This window comes from Tigriopus californicus, chromosome 10, assembly GCF_007210705.1.
Source record: "Tigriopus californicus strain San Diego chromosome 10, Tcal_SD_v2.1, whole genome shotgun sequence".
Taxonomy (NCBI): domain Eukaryota; kingdom Metazoa; phylum Arthropoda; class Copepoda; order Harpacticoida; family Harpacticidae; genus Tigriopus; species Tigriopus californicus.
Genome location: NC_081449.1, coordinates 347,476 through 368,897, shown reverse-complemented (window position 1 = coordinate 368,897; position 21,422 = coordinate 347,476). Strand labels below are relative to the sequence as shown.

At 45.9% G+C, this 21,422-nt stretch overlaps 5 protein-coding genes across 8 annotated transcripts; 3 read left to right on the top strand and 2 right to left on the bottom strand.

The window, feature by feature from the left end:
* Positions 1-1,972: 1,972 nt before the first annotated feature.
* LOC131888455 (leucine-rich repeat-containing protein 57-like) lies at positions 1,973-5,863 on the bottom strand. Its single transcript, XM_059237311.1, has 5 exons — positions 5,212-5,863; positions 5,019-5,142; positions 4,210-4,571; positions 2,585-2,731; positions 1,973-2,409 (listed from the first exon to the last, which is right to left on the bottom strand). Exons 1-5 carry the CDS (start codon positions 5,605-5,607, stop codon positions 2,197-2,199), a joined length of 1,242 nt encoding a protein of 413 aa, XP_059093294.1. The 5' UTR covers positions 5,608-5,863; the 3' UTR covers positions 1,973-2,196.
* Positions 5,864-7,803: 1,940 nt separating this feature from the next.
* On the top strand, positions 7,804-9,141 carry LOC131888458 (small ribosomal subunit protein uS19-like). The gene is made up of 2 exons (XM_059237319.1): positions 7,804-7,958; positions 8,563-9,141. The coding sequence occupies exons 1-2, from the start codon at positions 7,944-7,946 to the stop codon at positions 8,992-8,994; spliced, it is 447 nt and encodes a 148-aa protein (XP_059093302.1). The 5' UTR covers positions 7,804-7,943; the 3' UTR covers positions 8,995-9,141.
* Positions 9,142-9,436: 295 nt separating this feature from the next.
* LOC131888457 (3-oxoacyl-[acyl-carrier-protein] reductase FabG-like) lies at positions 9,437-12,523 on the bottom strand. Of its 4 annotated transcripts, XM_059237318.1 has the most exons (5): positions 12,233-12,374; positions 11,832-12,131; positions 10,112-10,294; positions 9,853-10,024; positions 9,437-9,769 (listed from the first exon to the last, which is right to left on the bottom strand). In XM_059237318.1, exons 2-5 carry the CDS (start codon positions 12,085-12,087, stop codon positions 9,604-9,606), a joined length of 777 nt encoding a protein of 258 aa, XP_059093301.1. In that variant the 5' UTR covers positions 12,088-12,131; positions 12,233-12,374; the 3' UTR covers positions 9,437-9,603. The 4 variants fall into 4 exon arrangements, with proteins under 4 accessions (XP_059093301.1, XP_059093298.1, XP_059093297.1 ...); XM_059237315.1 differs by lacking the exons at positions 9,437-9,769; positions 9,853-10,024; positions 10,112-10,294 and adding exons at positions 10,846-11,125; positions 11,301-11,609 and having other exon boundaries at positions 12,326-12,523; XM_059237314.1 differs by lacking the exons at positions 9,437-9,769; positions 9,853-10,024; positions 10,112-10,294 and adding exons at positions 10,846-11,125; positions 11,301-11,609.
* A 329-nt stretch (positions 12,524-12,852) lies between these two features.
* Positions 12,853-15,665, top strand: LOC131888452 (uncharacterized). The gene is made up of 3 exons (XM_059237306.1): positions 12,853-13,186; positions 13,262-13,608; positions 13,679-15,665. The coding sequence occupies exons 1-3, from the start codon at positions 13,090-13,092 to the stop codon at positions 15,584-15,586; spliced, it is 2,352 nt and encodes a 783-aa protein (XP_059093289.1). The 5' UTR covers positions 12,853-13,089; the 3' UTR covers positions 15,587-15,665.
* A 371-nt stretch (positions 15,666-16,036) lies between these two features.
* LOC131888453 (ceramide transfer protein-like) lies at positions 16,037-19,213 on the top strand. Its single transcript, XM_059237308.1, has 5 exons — positions 16,037-16,338; positions 16,410-17,256; positions 17,679-17,942; positions 18,018-18,174; positions 18,336-19,213. Exons 2-5 carry the CDS (start codon positions 16,423-16,425, stop codon positions 18,866-18,868), a joined length of 1,788 nt encoding a protein of 595 aa, XP_059093291.1. The 5' UTR covers positions 16,037-16,338; positions 16,410-16,422; the 3' UTR covers positions 18,869-19,213.
* Positions 19,214-21,422: the final 2,209 nt, after the last annotated feature.

Genomic DNA, 21,422 nt, shown 5'->3' with positions numbered 1-21,422 from the left:
CAGCACTAACATCAGCTCTCGCACACCTACGTTCCTGCATGCACTCATTGATTCATAAGTCTCTACCAAACAGGAATTGACGCAAAATCTAACCACATCAATTTCAATTTTGTGCCAGAGACGTACAAACTAAAATGATTAAATGGAATTGCAATCATTTAGAGCACGTCAACAATATCTGGCATAGTAATGCCTTTCCTACAATCGAAAAGTTGGCATTGGAGGGAGCTTCTTTAGGCACTTACAATGTTTCAACGATGCAACAAATTGCAAAACGTCAAGCATTCAAAAAGGTGCAACCTGTGTTTTAGATATATACTAAGAGGGCAATGACATTTATCTGAAAACAAAAATGTCGATGATATACCGAAAGTCATTTCTACTTGCATAATATGCTGTGCTTCATCGCTGACGACATATAAGTGACAGTTTGAACTTTAAGGTTTATAAATAGTAAGAGAATTTTACTACTGCCCTGGAAATGAACCACTCTTTTTTCCTGATCTGCTTTATCGCAATTGTTATCATTGAGAGGGAAGTATGTACTCCCTCGGCCAGAAAACAGAAATCTGGCATTATGAATTTTCAAGCAATCATAACCTGCTTTTCACTCTAATCGACAGAGACAGTGAGATGGGAAAAGCATTGACATGCAAATTGCATTGCCATGTATTCGTCAGAACGAAAAGAACAGTGAGTGCGGTTCCGTCTTTTGTTGTGTGTTCCTCTCAAGAACTCCTGAGTTGGAAACACGGAAGCGTTTCCAAACCGTTTCCCGTTTCATTTTTCATCCAATCAGGCTGCCTCCATCGTCTACAAGTCCTCAGCATTCCCCGCCTAGGACAGCGGTTGTCAATTGTGCCTCAATCCCCTCCTGTCTCACCACTCCCCCCAGCCAACCAATACTGACAGATAACGCATGGATGGATGTACATGTGTGAGTGAGTGAGTGTGTGTGTGTGGTACCATGTAGTATTTGCCTACCTCCAAACCCACGTGTGAATGCGTCAGTGAGAGAGCGAGACACTCAGAAGGCTCTGTTTCATTTTATTTCTAAATTACGAAATACTACCCGTTGACTCCTTGTCATATCCTGCCAAGACAAGAGAGAAGGGGGAGGATCCCGTTGGTTTCTGCGCCCTCTCCACCATCTCTGCACCACCTCTACACCACCACACCACCTCTTTTGGTCCATCGTACGCAATTCCCATAGACCCATGTGCACAGAATGCGGACGGACGGACGGACGGACGGACGGACGGGCGGACGGGCCCTCCCCCGGAGCGAGTGTCGTCGCGGCGCTCGCGATGCAACACCACAACAACAAACAAAGCGAACAGGAAAGAGGAAGAAGAAAATCGGATTTGAAACAAGCACAGATCTGTGCGGGCAAGTCGGCAGTCGGGCGGGGAGATTGCCCGGCAGGGATGCCAGTTACGTGTGGAGACAAGAAACATCGCAACAACAGTTTGGTTTTCCTCAAATGCGTCTGAGTGTATGAATGTCTAACCTATATGCACGTGTGTGTGTGTGTGTGTTTGTGTGTGAGAGAGTGCGTCACGTCATTAGGCGTTTCTGAATATCGTTCGTTCTCCGACTTCCTCAACTGAAAACTCGTCCAAATTCACGTCAGATTTTGCAACAGGAGCATGTCTCTTGATTGAGGGTTTGTGGGTGCCTCATGAACAAATTTGAGCGTCTAAATACTGTATGTTTTTACTCGGTTTGAGGGAACCTGACGCAATTATTTTTTCAAATCGTCGCATGCCATCGAGACTTGCTCATGCTCATATTTACTTGCAAAATTTGGCCCTGGAACGAGTTCAAGTCATGAACCCGGTTAAATGTTGAACTCTCCCATGAGCAACGGACTTTTCTTGGAATTGAATGGGTGAACCAGTCAATAATTGGTGACCAGAATCCGGACCCCAAGTGTATGGAGGAAATTTGTCAAGGATATCCAAGCAACGGAACTGTGTTCTGAACCTGATGTCCTGATGTGTATTGTAATTATATGTATCAAGCACATTAGCGTTTCCACTCAAGATGATTAGTAATTGCTCTCAATTGCTCGTGTCACTATGCCGACGTTCGGTCGGTTCTTTTTTTTCTTCTACCACCACTCGAAAATGCCAAGGCCACGGCCAATACGGACGTAGTGCTCGTTGTGGCGGGGTTTGTAATCGTGCCTGGAAATTAGCCAATCGAGTTCTGATGCACAGCGAGTGGCAAGGCGTTGGCTTGGGAGGACTCATCTTCCTTGGGCGAGCGAACCGTTAGATTGAAGAACGGATTGATCCGAGAGTTACGGCGCAGGTTCTCATTCCGGACCTGATATTGCTCATAGCCTTCGAAATCGCTTAGGGCCTGTATTTCAAAGCCATTACCATCCAAGAATATCTGCGAAACCTAAGACAAAAGAGCCATCTGATATAGTACTGGATGTACATTTCCGGACCTTGCCGCCAGGTACTAATAGAAATAGTGTTGTGTGCAATATGCACCAAAGTACACCAAAGTTAATTGCGGGTATGTCTGCGGGTGCTTGAACCCAAACAAAGGACTGGAGAATGTCAAAGTTCACCTTTGAATCAACAAGAATCGTATCCGGAAGTGAATTGAGGTTGATCCGATTGTTCTGAAGTCTGACTATCTGAAGATTCGGGCCCTTGGTCAAATCATCGCTCAGGAATTGGATGGCGTTCTCGTTGCAATTGAGGTCATTCAATCTCTGCGAATGAAGTAAAAAAAAACAATCATATTAATCCGAGCAAAAGGTTCATAGTAAAGAATTGTGCCATGATTGAATCGCTTTAATTTGTACATATTTTCCAGGTTTATTCACAAATGAACCCAAAATAGCCACTACGGCTGAAAATGTCACAAGTAAAAGACACAATTGTATGAGTTTAAGTAGTAGCATCAATAAAATGCCTCCTACAATAACATTGAAGAGCGTTACAGTTGCTCATGTATTGTCTTATTCCTTCTTCCTTTTTCAAAATGCACCTATCTTTCATTTTTGAATAAGTCTTTCTTTCGAAGTTCACTCTCATGGGATCGTCAAAAAGAAGTGCACAATCAGAATGCGTACACTAGACCTGGTTAAGAGCCATAAACCGCCGACGCTGAAGGTGAATGATCAACTACACAAATAATGGTAATTATGAACCTACCCGCATTTAGTGTACATTCTATATTCCGAAGTCAGGATAACTTTGTATCAGAAGAGGCTTTTCAAAATCACAATTTCATGTCACGCATAGTATGAGGGCTCAGAACATTGCTTTGATCTAAAAGAAAGCTTTTAAACGAGGTCTTACTTTTAGACATTTTGTTTTTCTTTATGATTTTCAAATGGTGAGTGACAAATAGACGTTGGCAAAAGTTGTTTGAAAATAATTGCTCAAAAAGTAACTGAAATGTAGTAAAATTTGCCAAAGCGAGTCGATTTTGACTTACTTACTGAAACAAAAACAATGCGATGGCAGATATAATTCATCCTGAAAAGGTTGTACTACACAAGTATGTTGGTTTAAAAGAAATCCTCTCTTTGGAAACAATAAACAATAAAAATAGGGATAATTTTAAGGACAGATGACAATGGGAATCAACTAAATTTGGACACATATTTTTTGAATTGATCTTTGGTAGCTTAAACATGTTGACCTAGAACTGAAAATGTATTGACCTTTGAAATGTTTCATCATTTAGATTTGAAGACTTATACTCTAATCAAAGAATGGGGAAACGGTAAAATGAACAAATCACTTAATGTTCTGCAAAAGTTGAAATATCTAAAACTTCATCGCGAAATTTTTCAACAAATATTTCTATATTTAAGATTGACTTTGGCAAGCAATGTGTGGCAAAAAGTCTTAGTCATTGAATTCTTATCGCTTTCTTACTCTCTTAGAAATTCGCTAATGCAGAACAATTTCAATTAGTATCGAAATCATTAAAGATATGGGCACGATACTCAAAACAACATTTTAATCCGACTCTTTCCGACCTTTTAAATTAGTCACGCTGACCGAGTTAAGAATATGAGATTAGTATCTCTTGACCCCACCAAAAATCTGATTCATAATCAATTATTTCCATTAAATGTACGTCCATTTTATGGCCATCAAAGTAACCATGGATGCCTCTGCAACAGATCGTAGCGGAAATTGACTGCGCCTTAGCTGGAATAGATAAATGACTTACGTCTAAGTTGTGAGTACCCTCCGGGATTTCCTCCAATTGGTTGCCCGACAAGTCCAGGATCTCCAGGTTCTTCAAATCAAAAATTTGCCGGGGGAATTCCTTGAATTTATTGGCTGCTAACTTGAGTTCTCGCAAAAAGCGCAAGTTTCGCACACTTTCAGGTAAGCCCTCGAGTAAGTTGTATGACAGCGAGAGAATCTGAAGCTCCTGAAGGGATCCAATCTCATCTGGGAGCGATGTCAGTCGGTTTTGGTTCAAGAACAAACTCCTCAAGGTCACAAAGGTCGCAATTGACTTTGGGAGCGAGCTGAGGCGATTGGCTGATAAGTCCAATAACCTCAACCGCGGAGCCAGATGGAACACTGGAAAAGTATGCAGCAAAACAGGACGAGAAGAAGAAGAAGAAGAAGGATATCATTGAGTGGCTTATGGTCTCTTGTCATGAAAGAGTGGAACGGGTTTTCCGAGCCCACCTTTCAACCTCTATCGTCAACGACGAACGCCCTTTTTGGCTTCCGAAAGTCACAAAATAAGCTAATGCGACGACATCCACACAAAGTGAGAATGGAGTGGTTTTGGGTTCGTTACCTGATTAATGATGATAGCTAATAATCGTATTGCATAAAAAATGTACCCCCGCCCTCTTCCTTCATGATCGCTTAATGACAAAATTTTGCCAACTCGAGCAGTTAAGCTTATCATAGAAGGTCAAATTGAGAAGTTTCATGAGTTGAGCGAATAGAAATTAGAGCGTGTATCGAGTCTAATGAGATATGAATATATCTTTACATTGTGAGTTGACACCGTACCTTGATTGGGAATAGAGGTCATGGACAGATTGGTGAGCACGAGGATCTGGGATTTCTCCGCCGATTCTAAGTGGTTTGTCAAAATGGCAGACGGAATGTGTCCCATCTTGTTACTCTTCTTCATCTGCAACATGAACGAGAAGAATCATTGATCAACCGTGTGGAAGTGACCGTGCCATCCCTTGACGCTTACACAGACGTTCTTGAAGATATGTTGGATGATATCTCTCAAACACGAGATGTAATCAAAATCCAACCACCAATATTTGGACTCCACGGGCAAGGGACGCGATTCGTAGGTGAATGACGAGTGACTCTTACTCAAAATTTCATCGACTTCTTCATCCAACTTCGTGAGGATGAAATCGCTACTATAATTGGATTGGAAAGAGGCTCGTGGAGTCGAAATCAATAAGTCGTTCTCAATCCGTCGTGGAACGTGGGACGCCTGGATACTTGGCGGAGGAAACGGCGCTCGAATGACAAAATGTCCATTCAGATCTTCTGACACCGGCTTCACCCTTGGTTCCACGTGACATTCCACTTCTTGTACCTGGATGGTCTTGCCATTGATTTCTGGATTGGTCATGGAACATACCCTTCACTGATGATCACATCCAAGAAAGCAGGCCTCCAGCTCTGCAGAGGGAACTTGTCTTAAATACATACGTACAGTATGAGACGCAAGGAAACGATATCAAGATCCATGGAACTGGTTCCTTCCACGCCAAACCTCATGGAATGACTGGCATGAAATGCAATGTAGGACTTCATAAAGTAGACCAAGGTTTTTATCGACCTCTAGTCGGAAGGCATAAAGACATCGTTGATCAGTGGGGAACAGGGGAAGAACCATAATGTTCGGAGGGGTACACTTCGTTCACTCAAACGACTTGCTGTCCCTTGTCAAATGACAATTGAATCATTCTACATAGGGGTCCCATTGGCACCCTGTCGACCTCATTGGTTTCAATGTGGTAACCGAAATTGCTTTTTTGGCCGTGGTCTTGGAGGTCGGCCTCTAGCGAAGCCTGCTCCTGAGACGTACGTCAGGATTTCAAAAGCCTGAAGGACGTGTACCAACTAGGTCTAGTACACAAAGGCCACTTGGTCTTATCTCTTCATCACATCATCTCTTGGTGGTTTCTCCGACGGAAACTGGGCCAGGAACTACTTTCCCTTTTTTTCTGGTTCCATATCCATGGAGCACGAGCTGATGAGAGGAACCGCCCTATTCCCAAGAACAAGAAGTGCACTTTTACCAATTGGATAGATGAATTTGCAAAAAAATCCTTCGCCCTTTCTTCTTTGGAAAGATTTTCTGGTACCTGGGTTAGGGGCCTTAATAGAAAAACCAGTACGACGATTACTTCAGAGTGTGTTTGGAGATTAATTTTTGACCCGAGGGAAAGCAAAAGCAATCTGTTTTACAAATTCGTATAGTAAGCCTAAAGGAAAAAAGTGCCAAACCACCGCTGAGTCCGATCCAATGATGTTTCCTTCCTCCCGTTCTGGAATTATCCTGGCCAACCAACAAAAACAAAGAATTCTGAAGGCAAATCGTTTTTTCGTCAATTACGACATTACCTTTGTTCTCTGGCCTTTGATTGTGCACCACTTCAAGCAAATGCAAGTTATGTCTGCGTAAGAGGCCATTCAAATTGTGTTCCGACGTTCATCATTGATCGAAAACATCAACTCATTTTTTGAGGATTGCATGTGAGTATTCGGCGTTTAGCCAATCATTTTTAATCAGGATTGGATTCACAGAGCAACACCCCAATCCTTTATTAGTGACTATCAGCAATCACATGAGGCACTGGCTTCAAGATGGGGTCACGTCTCATTTTCGCCACGACTCAAAGTTTGTTTATACATTGGTCATTTTCATTTAAATGAACATTTTCTTAAATTTTCGAAAACTGACAGTAAGGCCGAGAAAATCAAGATGGACGACAGCAATCAAGTACTAAAAGACAGGGGCTCCAAGGTTTTGAAATCTTGAAAATGGCTAACATTTCGCAATATTTTGGTGAATTTCGCCTGATCTATTTTTCAATGAAATCTTTAACCCATTTGAGAATGGATTATTAACTGATGGCAGGATTCGTGATGCTTCGTTTTCGATTGTCAATTACCACTCTTAAGTTCAAAATGATGGACGCTGGCACATGTGGGACAAAAGAACATGCATTTTTACGATCGGCCATTTGAGCGGTGATTCCAATCTCATTTCAAGTATCCGTTCTGTTATGCAGAAAAAAAATCGTTCAACCATTGCTCCAAATGATGTCTCAAACTGTACCGTTGCCAATTAGTGAAAGCTAACCAATAACACCTTAATGGCGGGAGAGGATTTAGAATGAAAGTGGAACTGACGAGGAAGTTACAATATTTTCGCGACCTACTAAACTAACTGAACTATTCGAGTCTTAGTGTGTCTCGGAACTTGAAACTTTGCAGACACGCAACCAAAGTGAGGTTGTTCTCGGACGGAAATAAACAGCCATCAGGGATGCGAACAAGAACAGAAAGGCCCGGAGAGAGGCGCATCTGCGGATTATCTTGAAAAATCATGAATTAAGAGGAGGAATTGATCAGGGCATAACGTTGATAGACAATCGACAGGAAGTAAAAAACGGGGAGAAAAAATGCCTCAAGACTCATATTTGGTAGAAGCTTCCTCTTCAATGAACCCTGTCGCCGACCCGTAAAGTTAATTCGTAACTTCGCTACGTACTTTCTTCGGAATTACATTGACAGACAGAGCTGATCAAGCTGATCTCTTTGTCACTCGCAATCTATTTTCGTTTTATCTTATTCAACATTACCAAGTCTAAAGTGCGACCCTGATATGTAAACACCGTCATCTGATTCCGAAAAGCAGCTGACCTTCCTTTTCCTGTGATTCTCTTCTCTGAAAGGATGGCCGACGAACAAGTAAGTGTTAAAAATCATCCGTTTCTCGGGGAAACTACACCTATTTTGAAGGAAACAACCTGGTCTTGTGGGCCAGTAAGCTCTCCAGAAGACGTAACGGGCCATGGGGACAATTGGGTTTGTCTGATGCACCCGAATGAGGGCCTGTTCTGAAAAGTATAACGAAATGTAGGCGTATTTATCTTGATGGCATGTCGATCCAGTAGTCAAGTTGTTAGATTAGATGGCCCCTGAATGTAAATCCTGGGTTCGGTGAATGATTTCAATCGGACACAAGTCTTGGGTCGATCAATTGATGGCTTAGATGGAAACGGATTTCCCTAGCAAAAGCAAAATTGACATTACGGTGAACCAGCTGACGACTTCTCTTCAATAATCGATAGCTTATTGGCCCACCCGCAATCAGTGGGGATTTTAAGCCCTTCCCGGATTGGCTATTTTCTGGGGGTCACAGGAAAAGGGGTATGGTCTCAAGGCTTGTGTATCATATTAAATTAGAGCGGGCCAAGTCAAACAATTTACGTTTGACACACGGCCACAAACCCGCGAATCAAAAGTGGACAAAGCAATAAATTGCTTAACATGACGTCATGATCTTTTGCAGGCTCAAGAAGTGAAGAAGAAGCGGACCTTCCGCAAGTTCACCTACCGCGGGGTGGACCTCGACCAACTGTTGGACATGAACCATGAACAACTCATGGAACTGTTCCCTTGCCGTATTCGCCGTAAGTTCAGCCGCGGACTCAAGCGCAAGCCGATGACGCTCATCAAGAAGCTCCGCAAGAAGAAGAAGGAATGCGAGCCTAACGAGAAACCCGACGTTGTCAAGACCCACTTGCGTGACATGATCATCGTCCCCGAGATGACCGGATCCATCGTGGGCGTATACAATGGCAAGACCTTCAACCAGGTTGAGATCAAGCCCGAGATGGTGGGCCACTATTTGGGCGAGTTCTCCATTACCTACAAGCCCGTCAAGCACGGTCGGCCGGGTATTGGTGCCACTCACTCCTCTCGATTCATCCCATTGAAGTAGATGGCGGCCGTGGCTGTCCTGCTCTGTTCGGGTGGAGAGAGATGCCCATTTGATCTGGAGCAAACACACACCCCTCACACGTCAACATCTTGTCTGTATATGTTGGATTGAAACGGGAGGCAAATATACGTTGCGATCATCGTTTCACATCAAGTTGTCGTTCATGTAAGGGGGGTGTCTGTAACTCATGGGTTAGTTAGTAGCTAGAGCTGAAATCGGATGTGCCATTTCCCGCAATACCACTTCGAACTATGAAAGCCTGATTGAATTGCTCTAAAATGTTACTTAAGTGAATCTAGGCGAACGACAAGATCAAAAATATTCAAGAAACCAGACACTTTTACGATTGAAGAAACCTTGTCAGGCCATTGGTTTCGTTATGGAGATCTCTGAGATAGAGCTTGCTCTTGATTAAGACGATGTTAACATCAACAGGCTGCGATTCCAAGCTCAATTTTAATCGCAGTTAGGGTATTGAGACGAACAGCGTTTTTTTTTCTCAGATCATTCCACATGGCAGTACATTTATGGCATATTATTCAGAAACAAAATTCAACCAGATCCGTCTTCTGAATCTTTCCCTTGAGTAGCTGTTTCATCCCATCGAAATCACACTGACATGATGTTGCGTCCTCCGTCAATTGGTAGGGTGGCACCTGTGATAAAGGCTGATTCATTAGAGGCCAGAAATGCTACGGCATGTGCCACTTCCTCCACTGTTCCCACCCGACCTAAGGCATGGGTTCTTTTTCCTTTTTCCAAGAAGGCCGCATATCTGTGGATCAGAAAAGTCCACTTGTTCGTTCACGGTAAAAAAATGGGTAAAGAGTGATGTGACTACTGGATGGCAATACTCACGCGACGTCGTTCATGCCGGCGTTCTTATGGATCTCTGTGACGATGACACCGGGATTGACAGCATTTACTCTGACCCCTTGGGCAGCCAGTTCTAAGGCACAAGTGCGGACCAGTTGATCCACGGCTGCTTTACTCATGCTATAGGCCAACACACCGGGAAAGGCCCTCAAACCTGAGAGGCGAAATCCATCGTACGTAAAAAGTGAACTAAGCCATGTATTCGTTCCATGAATGAGTGTACGTCTGATCAATGTCTTACCGCATACACTTGAAATGTGGACCATATTGCCCTTGGTCTTGATGAGATGGGGAATAACCGCTTGGCTCAAAATGAAGGCTGATCTCGTGTTAATGTTCATACACCTGTCATAGTCCTCAAGAGATCCAGTGGCCGTATCTCCGTTAACTAAGATGCCCGCAGAATTTACGAAGACATCCAATCCTATTGAGACGACGTGTTTGTGTAATTCAATCAATACCTGGTCAATCTATAGATTTTCCGACTCAATATTTAGGCCTTAGAGATCAACGTTTCAGAAATGGAGAATAAGGTTACAACTTAGAAACGCAGAAAACAAATTTTGGTTCGCTTCCACGTTTTCCCCCGAACTTCCTCTGAGCGTCAAGACCATCCTTCATAATAGTAGCCATGAGGTTTGGCTGCAACATTTGCACATCGATGCTCATGTGTTGTCAAGATCAGTATGAGCTAACTTACCTCCATTCATATCTGCTCAGGGATCAAGTCCATAATCCTCAGGATCTGGGTATATCGATGGACTTGAGCAATTTTGTCAATAAGGGCCAAAAACAGTGCATTGGGTGAATTTACTGTGTAGAGTCCGCAACAATGAAAGCTCAAAGCAATCATCATCATCTTCCCAATATACCCCAGAAAACATTATCCCAACCCGTGAAGAGGAGTTATTTGATTTATAGAAGTCTTAGTGGTTCTTTTTCCGATTCTACAACTTAGGATGATTGAGTGACAAATTTTAATTATGAATATCTCTTTATTGTGTGTGTTTTTAACTCGGGCATTGGACACTTCGACCACCATCGATGGCCAGAGTTTGACCAGTGACAAATGAAGCTCCATCAGAGGCCAGGAAAGCAATGCATGAGGCGACTTCCTCCACGCGACCCACACGGCCCAGGGGGTGGGTCTTCTTGGACCGCTCAAAGTAGGCCTTCACGCCCTTGGAATTCATCCCCGATTTTTCAAACAGTTCCGTGTCAATCACGCCCGGATTCACAGAGTTCACACGGATGCCTGATATCCAGATGTAGGACCATGTCAACCTTGTTGCCAACCGTGACCCAACCCTACCCCAAGCCTACCCCGCAGAATGAAAAACTGCCTTGCATTGACCATGAAATGAAGTCAACAGATCTATTCCCCGCCCCAGTCGTGATCACAGTTGGAAACAAGGCTGGGATTCACGTGCCTTTGGGCGCCAACTCCAGGGCCGAACACCGAGTGAGTTGATCCATGGCGGCCTTGCTCATCTTGTAAGCAATGGCACCGGGATAGGCCCGAAGACCAGCAATGCTGGACACATTGACCACGTTCTTCAACGGCGACGACTCCAAATGCTGGCTGGCCGCCTGGATCATTTTCACGGCCGAGAGCACATTCACCCGCATGGCCTCATCAAAATCATCGGCCGAGAGGGTCGCCAGGGTTTGGGTGTGCATGATGCCCGCGTTATTGACCAACACATCGAGGCCTAATGATGATCGGTTATTGGCGTGAGCTAACATAAGAGATGAGATGGAGCGGAATATGGATGGAGCTACGGTCATCACAGACAGACAGACAGGCGGTTAAAACCATGCGTTCCACCGGCCACCGTTGAGTTCTTGAGCGCGTCCGTAACCACATTATCACCCCACCACCACCCTCCTACCAACTTACCAACCCACCAACCCGCCATCCTTCAATCCATCAAGCCTGAACCAAATTGCCCGTCACTCACCTCCAAAATGGGACACCGTATTCTCCACGGCTTTGACGCACTCCTCGGCGATGCCCAGATCGTGGGGTGAGACAAACACGTCCTCAGCCCCGGCAGCCCGACAATCGGCAGCAATCTCATTCAACTTGGCCTCGTTTCTCGCAATCAGAGCCAATTTGGCGCCCAAAGCCGCAAAATGTTTAGCCGTACCGGCGCCAATGCCGGAACTGGCGCCCGTGATCAGGATCACTTTACCTTTGAAACAGGCAGTAGCCATGATGACGATGAAGATGAGAATCAAGGGGATTGGCACAGATGGGCCTGAAAATAAAGGAAACCACCGGATAAAAATGAGCCGACGTAATGAACAAGTGTTTGGCCGTTTTGAGATTGAGGGAAACGTGTATGCATGTATGTAGTACTTAGGTGGGTCCTGAAGAAGGGAGAACGGATTAGATGGCTTCGAGGGCTCAGTGTTGCCAAATGATGTCGTAAAAGTCATGCCCGGTGCGAACCTGACTGACAGGGTCGAAGTAACCCCTGAACGGCTGCATTAAACTTGATTGTCGCTCCAAGTGCTCAGGTATGGGCTGCGTGATAACTGATAACCAAGGGGCCTGCGGGCATTGACAAGTCAGAACAATTGGGTGGTGACCAACGAGCTCAAGCAGGCCATGCGAGGCTGGCCCATGCCCATCACAGGTTACTTGACCTCCACGTGAGAAGTAGTCTGTCCAGGCTGAATAATTAGTTGTACGACTTAGTATGGGATTTCATTGCGCCTCAAGACGTAGATAGGGAAGACCAGAGCTAACAATCGCGATGAAAATCTCGACATATATGCGCTCGTCAACTGAATCTAGACCACATTACATTTGAGGTTACTCTCAGCTGAAGTCTGACTTGATTTTTCATGGATCATCCCTCGTTCCATCCCTGAATAATCGACCCCCTAAAGCTCAATATTCTATGACAATGCTTCCCCTGTCTTTCCAAAATTCCGTCCATGGCACTAGCATTCCTAAGCTAATCACTTTAGCCGTGGCATTTCAACCTTTTCTTTACCTCCATTGACTTTGAAACTTGCTAGCTATTTCGTGTCTGGCGAATCCTGAAGAATCCCGGGTTTGGGCTTTTTTTGGCGCCAAATTGATCAACTGATCCGCCACGCTAGCCAAAATAACAGGGACCGAGGAAGCGAAGAACGGACCCAGTGAACCACCTCCTAAACGACAATCGGGGATCGATTCAGGCGAGGTTCCCAACCTTCCCTGGAGAAATGGATGCCATGGCCACATCCAGGACTTCATTATCCAATGACACGAATGAGGGCAGTCCATTGGGCCAGCCGGATGGGCAGTGCTTCAAACCGGCGGGTAAGGCCAAGGGCGGATCCTCGGATTGAGCGCCCATCTTTACTGAGATGCCACTTTCATCTTTTGTTGCTACAGGTTCTACTGGGAATTTAATGGCCAAGCGATGTTTGAAGTTGATCCATGAGCACGAATTGAACACGTTTCTGGATCTGTTACAAGATGGGAAAGTGGATCAAAGCGACGATCATGAGGTGATTCCCAAGCATCTCCGTCTCACCTCACACCAAAACCTTAGACGATTCCAGCTCAAATATGAGGGCCCCTTGATCGTCCAATGTGCCAATCCCAATTGCCAAAGATTTGCCGAAATTCCCCGCAACGGCGATCCATCCATCATTCCCGACCATTGGTTCTGTTCCATGACCATTCCACGATGTTGGAAGGCCCTGGAATGGCAGCCAACGCCCAAGGAGTATGTGAAGGTCAGTGGACAGGAAATTTGCCATGCTGAGACTTTTGATTCTTTTGATTCTTTTTGTCGTTGAATTCTAGGTGGACTATGTGCCTGGATCGTTGGTTTGGGCCAAGGTCGCTTGCCACCCCCTATGGCCTGGGATGGTTGATTTCTGTCCTGATACTCGGGAATACTACTGGAATGACGATGAAGACGCCAAAGAGCCCACGCATTACAATGTGGTGTTCTTTGTACCCAAAGTGGCCAGGACTTGGGTGGCTAAGACGCACATGAAGCCGTTCAACAGCCACGAAATGAAGACTCCAGCCAAACCGAAGACCCACAAGGAAACATTCAAGGCCTACGAGTACAATCTACAGCTAATGGATATGTCACTGCGGGATCGGCTGCTTCATTATTCCTTTCTGAACTTGTTCAAAGGCAAGTGGAGTGACTTTGAAACTGAACAGAGAAAAAAACTGCAACTTACAAAGCTTAAACGTAAAAGACCCGAGTCTGCCATCCCATCGTCCGGGAAAAAGAAATCGGCAAAGCTGGAACAAATCAAACGTTGGTCTAAAAACGAATGGGTGGGAACAATTGAAGACAAGCCGAAAAAGAGAGAGGTATCAAAGGATAGGGACGAGAGTTCTGTCACTCACAAAGCCCAGAGGCACGAAACTAGCTCATCTGAAGAGGACATTCCACTTGACTCTGATACTGATGTTAGCGTCTGCGAGAACCCTGCCAAGGCTGACCTAGCACCACCCATTGTTCTCGATGAAATCTCGGGCCATCTGATTGATCCACAAGGCGGGACATCTCAGAATGAAGAAGCAATTGCCCCACTGTCGCCTGAAACTATTGATTTGCCTGAAATGACAAATACCCTTGAAATGACGAATATCCCTGAAACCACAGATATGCATGAAACTCTCCAATTCCAAGAGATCATGGTGCAAGTTGAAACGAATGAGAATGATCGGCCGTCAAAAGGGACTTCGCACCCAGAAGTGGCCAAGCTCATTGATGATCCTCAGCCATCGAACATGGAGGATTTGATCGCTTTGAATGATGCGAAAAAAATCAGAAGGAAAATTGATCCCCGGGCTGTTAAATCCAAGGGAATTCCCATCCTGAACGTCCGAATGGGAGACTTTAAAGGCCAGAGTATGGTTTGGCAGAATCAAGGTATGAATGCCGTCGTCACCGCTCATTTACCAGCACCAATCGATGGTGTCAGTGGCCGAATGATGATATCTCAACGGCCCATGAAACCATTAGTAACCATTGAAGGCAACACTATTGGCAAGTCCCAACATGTCTATAACAGACCACCGTTACCGGCGAGGTTTCTTGCTATACTGGCCGTGCAAAATACGGTTCATCCGGTAGCACTCAAAACGGATTTCTCAAGTGTGGTCGAATTCTTAATGACACATTTTCCGTACTTTGAATTGCGTCCCGAACTAGCCCGTTCCGTTCTGGAGCTCGTGCTTGGAGCGAATCAGGACAAAGTATTTGCCATTGCCCCTCAATCCGTATCGGAGAACGAACCCGCCCTCCGGAGAGAGGTGGAGCAAAACCAGAGCAAACTCCGTGACTCGATGCGCTATCCCTGTCTGTTGGAAGCGTTCCTAAGCAATTGCTCCTATCCCTCTCGTCACTTTGTGGCCGGTCCCGTGAACGATGAAGGTCTCATGATGCTCGTGTTCTGGTCGCTTCACTCCCAAGTCCATGGTTTCGTCGATCATCGCCAATCGAAGCACGAAATGGATCTGATGTTCCGATTCATGTTTCCGTTCTTTTCCGGGGGCTCGACCAATTATGTGTTGCCGATACTTTTAGAAGGGTTCAAACCCAACCGATCCTCTTTGAAATGTGCCTTGTTAACTCTTAGTGAAATGACCGAGTCCGATATAGCCGTGTTCTCTCCTTGTCAAAAATATCTCAAGCACATGGCTCAAAGTTTCAAACGCAGTCTCGAGAACGGTCTGCTCACTTGATGTACCAACCAGACTTGAGCTTCGGAATATGTATCTCGTGTTTGTCAGTTTGTGCGAATATATCGTTGTCATTTTGGAATGCCGGTCTCATTATTCCCATTACTTCCTGTCCACGGTATCAAGTATTCGCATGCTCGTCGAATCTCGCGCACTTTTCTTGTCCGACCGGGCGGACAAAAAACGGGAGGGGCAATGACGGCAGGCCTCCTGCTCGTAGATAAAGACGAGAAGTGGATATGCACAGGGATTCATGTTGAAGTTGAACCAACTTTTTTTGGATAGACGAAATGAAATATCCGACCGCCAAAGGCAGACAATTCTTTTCTTAGGTAAGCTTGTGATGGTGGGAAAGGCAAGAGCGTCCTAATAAAAGAGTTCGTCAAACCAAGGGCGTGAAATGGTTATCTTGTCAAACATTGAATGTGTCTGCTACTGCAAAAGGCCCTAGCGCCTTTCACTTATTACACACTGAGTCTGTCAAGTCAGTCAGTTTGTCACTCATTCAACTATAAAGTATTGCGAGTGAGTGGTTGGTTGGTTGTGTGCGTGCGTGCGTGCGTGCATGTTTTGCTTAGTGTCTTTCCACCTAATCAGTTCAATAACTTTCTCCTCCTCATCGGGTCGCTTTTGAATGATGTCAATACTATTGGCCTAATCCCCGACTTGACGTCCAATGTCCTGATTTCATTCATCGGTGGTAACTCATTCCCCTGAATGATCTGCTTGGGCTATTATATCTAGCGTTCGATCAGGTACACACCCCATCCTGGTAAGGAGGCCAACGCCCGGACAATGAATGATATCGAGCTTCTCATTGTTTCAGTCCATCAATCGTCATGTCCTTGGATCATCACCTTCTGAGTCCCAACCATTCCAACGTACTCAACCTGTCCCCGGAACTGTCGGACGATGAAGATTTCGATCCTGGCTCGCCCGAGATCCAAGGGACGCTCTCCAAATGGACCAACTACATTCACGGGTGGCAGAACCGCTTCTTCGTGCTCAAGGACGGCAATTACGTGTACTACCGCTCGGAGCACGAGACGGACTTCGGATGCCGTGGCGCCATCAGCGTGCAAAAGGCCAAGGTCAAGATGCACGCACTCGACGAGAAACGCTTTGATGTGTCTGTCAATGATTGCGTGTGGTATTTGCGGGCCGAGAGTCTCGAGGACCGACAGAGGTGGGTGGACGCCTTGGATTATTCCAAAACCAACCCGCAGTGGATATTGCCACAACAAACACAACAACACCTTCACCACCACCACCACCATCCGCATGAGAACAACTTGAGGCGGCATGGCAGTGGTCTGTCATTGACCTCGAGTATTCGAAGCAATCCCAAAGGCCGAGGCTTGCCGGAGAAATTGGCCGAGCTCGAGACCTACCGGGACATTCTGTGTCGACAAGTGGACACGTTGCAAGCATATTTTGACAGTGTCGGGGAGCAAACCTGGGTCAAAGAGCCCGGGGATGCACTGGGCAATGGGAATGGGGGGCCCGTGGACTTCAAAGGCGAGGCCATCACTTTCAAGGCCACCACGGCTGGCATTCTCGCCACGCTCTCGAATTGCATTGAGATCATGAACACGCGGGAAGAAGCGTGGAAAAAGAAACTGGACAAGGAGCATTTCGCACGCAAAATCGCCGAGGACAAGTATAAGAAATCGGTAAGAGAGTAGTAACATTAACACCTAGATGGACTTGTCCGATGCTAAACGAGAGAGCGTCAAACAGGCCGAAATAGTTGCTAGGCCCATATTCGCATTTTCTTCTGTGATTTCATATCTTGGAGGATGGTTGTGAAATAATTTTTTTTAAGGAGATCTTTTTCCGATGTAAAGTATTATAGAAAAATGAAAACTACATTAGAAAACTGTGATTTTAGTATTGGATGTTTTATGTTACATGGACCCTCTTCTCAATATTCAGAAGCAAATTAAAACACTTTACGTTTGAGTTTCTATCCAGTTATCAGTTAATTTTTTGATCTCCAATCTTTATATGTGTGCAAACCCCCTATTCTTTGGCTTTGAGTTAGCATTCAATTGATACACTCTCCGCATTTAACATGTGACCCCAATTTCGGTAGATCGAGTTCTCGGATCCGAATTCCGAAGATCAAGCGGTCCTTACGCAAAGCCCCTTGAACAAGGGTCCGGACTTTGAAGAGGGCCCCCATAGCCAGATTGGCGAGGATGAGTTCTACGATGCCGTGGAAAATGCCTTGGACAAACTCGAGGAGGAGCAGCAATACCGAGATCAACTGAAGATGGTCTCCGTGGACAACAAGGAGGAAGTGGACGACGTGGAGGATGCCACCAAAAGCCATTCGCTCTGGCCTACCATTGATGAGGTGAGTGCGGTCATGAATGAGGTCATACATGAATATTTGACCAAGTGAGTGACGGATTTGTTGGCCTCCTTGTAGGTCACGAAAGAGCAATTGTATTACGCGCGGTTATTGCCCGGCAATGACGGCGTTTGGGAGCTCTTTGCCCAAGAAGGCGAGATGCGCATGTACAAGCGGGAGGAGGAAGTGGAAGGACGGGTGGTGGATCCACTCAAGGCCCTCCACCAAGTGAAAGGTAGGGAACCCGCGGCGATGAGATGACGAGATGACCATTCCCCAATGCATATTCACTTTGAGTCGGCAATTAACGGCAAACCCATCCATCCATTATGCCCATTTCATTTCATTTTCCTCTTTTTTCCTCTCTTTCTCTCCTCTCTTTCTCTCCTCTCTTAGGTGTGACGGCTCGCGAGTTGTGCCACTATTTCTTCTCGCCGGATGTGCGCATGGAATGGGAAACCACTTTGGAGCACGCATCCGTCATCGAAAAAGTGTCCAACGATACCCTGCTTTTCCTGCAATTACACAAGCGCATCTGGCCCACTGCCCAACGCGACGCCTGCTTCTGGTCGCATCTGCGGAAGATCCCGTCCACCGATGCCCACATCCACGATACCTACTTGGTGTGCAACAAGTCGGTCGATCATCCGACGGCGCCCGAAAACCAGAATGGTGTGTTGCGCGTGGATCTCACCGTGATATTTGTCTGTGATACCATCATTGATGAGGCCCAACGGAGTAAGCCCCACAAGCACATCCGCCGACAGGACATCACCACCAAAATCACCTACTGTTCCGTGATCAATCCGGGGGGTTGGGCCCCGGCAGCCGCCTTGCGAACCGTCTACAAGCGAGAATATCCCCGGTTCCTCAAGAGATTCACTTCCTACGTCATCGATAAATGTTCGGATAAGCCTATTATGTGGTGAGATGATGGGGGCACAGGATGGATGATGGAGGCCCCTTGGTCGATGGTTTTCGGTCTCCGTCTTCGAATTCATTTTTCTTTAATTAAGCAGAGGATCGACTGATTGGCTAGCTGGCTAACTGGCTAACTGGCCTCCTTGGTTTCATTTGGGATGGGCACATGGGCACCTGAGCAGACCTGAGCAGACCTGAGCAGACCTGAGCACATGGGTGGATGCTGAGTGATATCGCAAGAAGAGAAACAAAGCCGTCGTTGATTATTGGATTGGATGCACTTGGTGCGCCGCGTGTATCTCTTTTATTATTGATATTTGATCCTCCTTATAGATATATTCATTTACATACTATTCAGCCCTAATGAGATGCACCTTCTGGACGTACAGAGTATATTTAGGGCAATCAATATTTGTGCAGTACAATTAGCTTCGACATGGATAGATGGATGGATGGCTTCAGGATAATCCAATGGTCCCTTCGTGAGTGGGAATAAAGCGTGGTTTGTATTTCTTGAACAGGGTTGACTATGACCTACTTCCAGATATAGTTGCGGTAGATTCCAATCCTTAGATTCATTCTATCTTCCTATACACATTATTACAAACGAGCCATTATTCTCAGAATGAACGGCTGATTTGTGTCACCCTGTCAGCATTTCGGCACCATCACTAGCCTAGAGTCTGTACACTAGCCGTCAGTCGAGTCGTGGGATGGAAAACGCCAAGCGAATTGCGTTGGACCGTTGGACATCTCCCCCGATATCAGCGGAGATACACACACATCACATCTCATTTCATCGGTCGGTCCAAAATGGCTTGGTGTAGCCCGCCATACGAATCAAACTCGTGTCTCGACGAACCACTTGTTCCTATTGCAACGAACGAGTGGTTCAATCCTCATTAGTGTCCCATTTGGAACAACGCCATTCATTTCTACGGTTTCAGTGCGGCGCCTGCCAGTTCGGCCATGATCGGTTTACCGATATTATGGATCACTTTGCCAGACATCATGGGCATTTGAACGGGTCCACGTTAGCCGAATTGGTGTCCAGACAACACCTGACCTTGCCCAAAGACCTTCGAGCCTTGAAATGCCGCCTGTGTCGCAATTCAGACCGTTGGTTTTTGGCGCAGGACCGGGTGGCCCTCAAGAGTCATGTCGCTCGATGGCATAACATCCAGATCCATGTCTCGGAGTTGCCTTACTCCTGTCGGGTGTGTCGTGAGGAGTTCAAGGAAACTGAGAGTGTCCTTCGACATCCGTGTTGTGCGCTTAATGGTCAAGATCGCTATTTACCGCAGCCTTTGATCGACCCTTGTGACTTGTCTCAGTCGTCCGAGACGTCAAGGCTGGAATCCTCGTCCTCATTTACACCTGACACGATCGTCTTGATGGTTGAAGGGGAAATTGACGTCGGGACATCGGGCCCTTGTCTGTACTGTTCGGAAGAAGTACCCGCATTCCAGAGCGTGTCCCACAAAAACCAACACGTTCATCTGGATTTTCAATGTCGATTCTGTGTTAAATCTGACCCGATCCTGAGCGAGATCGTGGGGCATTTAGTTCGTGATCATGGACATGATAGTATTCGGATCACGGGTATGAGTCCGGTGAGTTTGTGTCAGGATGGCTTTATCACATTCCCCACGGATATTCGGTCATTTCATAACTCTGAGGGTCGGTTAGTCTTGGCCCAAAACCGTGATAATATTGATGTGACTTACACTTGTCGAGCTTGCGGGCTAACCGGATTTAAAAGCTCCAAAGCATTGCTCCAAAACCACGATTGTGGTTTGGTCTGCTCGGGTCAGTATGTGTTTAAAATCGACGACATCCCGGACTTTGGTCCGAGCCTAGGAGGAGACTTACGCTGTTTGATTTGCAAATTTTGCGGTGAAGTCTTGAAAGCCAGCAATTTCAGATGCATGGTCCAGCATTTGGAGGAGACGCATCACAAATTCGAGTCTTCCCGAACCAAGAATTTGGAGGATTTCGTCATTTTCGGCTGCACAGATTGCCCTTCCCAGCCTTTCAAGTCGGTTCTCCAATGGGATCGCCATTTCACGGCTGATTTTACCGAGTGTCGGAAGCGCCAAGTCAGCGATGCTTCTCAGGGATCGACAATCAAGCCATCAATCCAGTTGTCAGATGAAAACGATCTTAGAGTATTGTGTTGTTCTCTATGTGATATCGAAATCCACAAGAGTGCCTTTTCCGTCATCAGATCTGGCCACATTTAGCCAAAGGCCATGGCCTTGCAGAATCCAGAGAGAGAGGATAAAAGTGAAAACTTGGCTGCTGTTATTCCCAAAGGCGAAGTCATGCTCCCCCCAAGCAGCTTTGGGGTCCCCTGGGTGGATAATCATGAAAAATCACTCTGCCATCTGCCACTCTGCCACCATCATTCGCGCCCTTTTTAAGCGGCGGGAGCCCGGTCGTCGGTGGTCTCATCAGGTTTGAACGACTTCCATTTTATACATCCCGTGATTCAATTTGGAACTCAAAAACCACGATGGATGAAGTATGCACAAAACACACATACACCCACACCCATACGCG

Bases quoted from the DNA above. Each gene is read 5' to 3' on its own strand.
- LOC131888455 (XM_059237311.1), bottom strand. From the start codon at position 5,607: ATGACCAATCCAGAAATCAATGGCAAGACCATCCAGGTACAAGAAGTG. The intron at 4,572-5,018 runs GTACGGTGTCAA...ATACTTTTCCAG, and splicing joins GACCTCTATTCCCAATCAAG to TGTTCCATCTGGCTCCGCGG. The intron at 2,410-2,584 runs GTGAACTTTGAC...CTTTTGTCTTAG, and splicing joins CGATTCTTGTTGATTCAAAG to GTTTCGCAGATATTCTTGGA.
- LOC131888457 (XM_059237315.1), bottom strand. From the start codon at position 12,087: ATGGCTACTGCCTGTTTCAAAGGTAAAGTGATCCTGATCACGGGCGCC. The intron at 11,610-11,831 runs GTGAGTGACGGG...CTCTTATGTTAG, and splicing joins TACGGTGTCCCATTTTGGAG to CTCACGCCAATAACCGATCA. The intron at 11,126-11,300 runs GCACGTGAATCC...TCTGGATATCAG, and splicing joins CCTGGAGTTGGCGCCCAAAG to GCATCCGTGTGAACTCTGTG.
- LOC131888452 (XM_059237306.1), top strand. From the start codon at position 13,090: ATGGATGCCATGGCCACATCCAGGACTTCATTATCCAATGACACGAAT. The intron at 13,187-13,261 runs GTAAGGCCAAGG...TTGTTGCTACAG, and splicing joins GCAGTGCTTCAAACCGGCGG to GTTCTACTGGGAATTTAATG. The intron at 13,609-13,678 runs GTCAGTGGACAG...GTTGAATTCTAG, and splicing joins CGCCCAAGGAGTATGTGAAG to GTGGACTATGTGCCTGGATC.
- LOC131888453 (XM_059237308.1), top strand. From the start codon at position 16,423: ATGTCCTTGGATCATCACCTTCTGAGTCCCAACCATTCCAACGTACTC. The intron at 17,943-18,017 runs GTGAGTGCGGTC...GCCTCCTTGTAG, and splicing joins TCTGGCCTACCATTGATGAG to GTCACGAAAGAGCAATTGTA. The intron at 18,175-18,335 runs GTAGGGAACCCG...CTCCTCTCTTAG, and splicing joins GGCCCTCCACCAAGTGAAAG to GTGTGACGGCTCGCGAGTTG.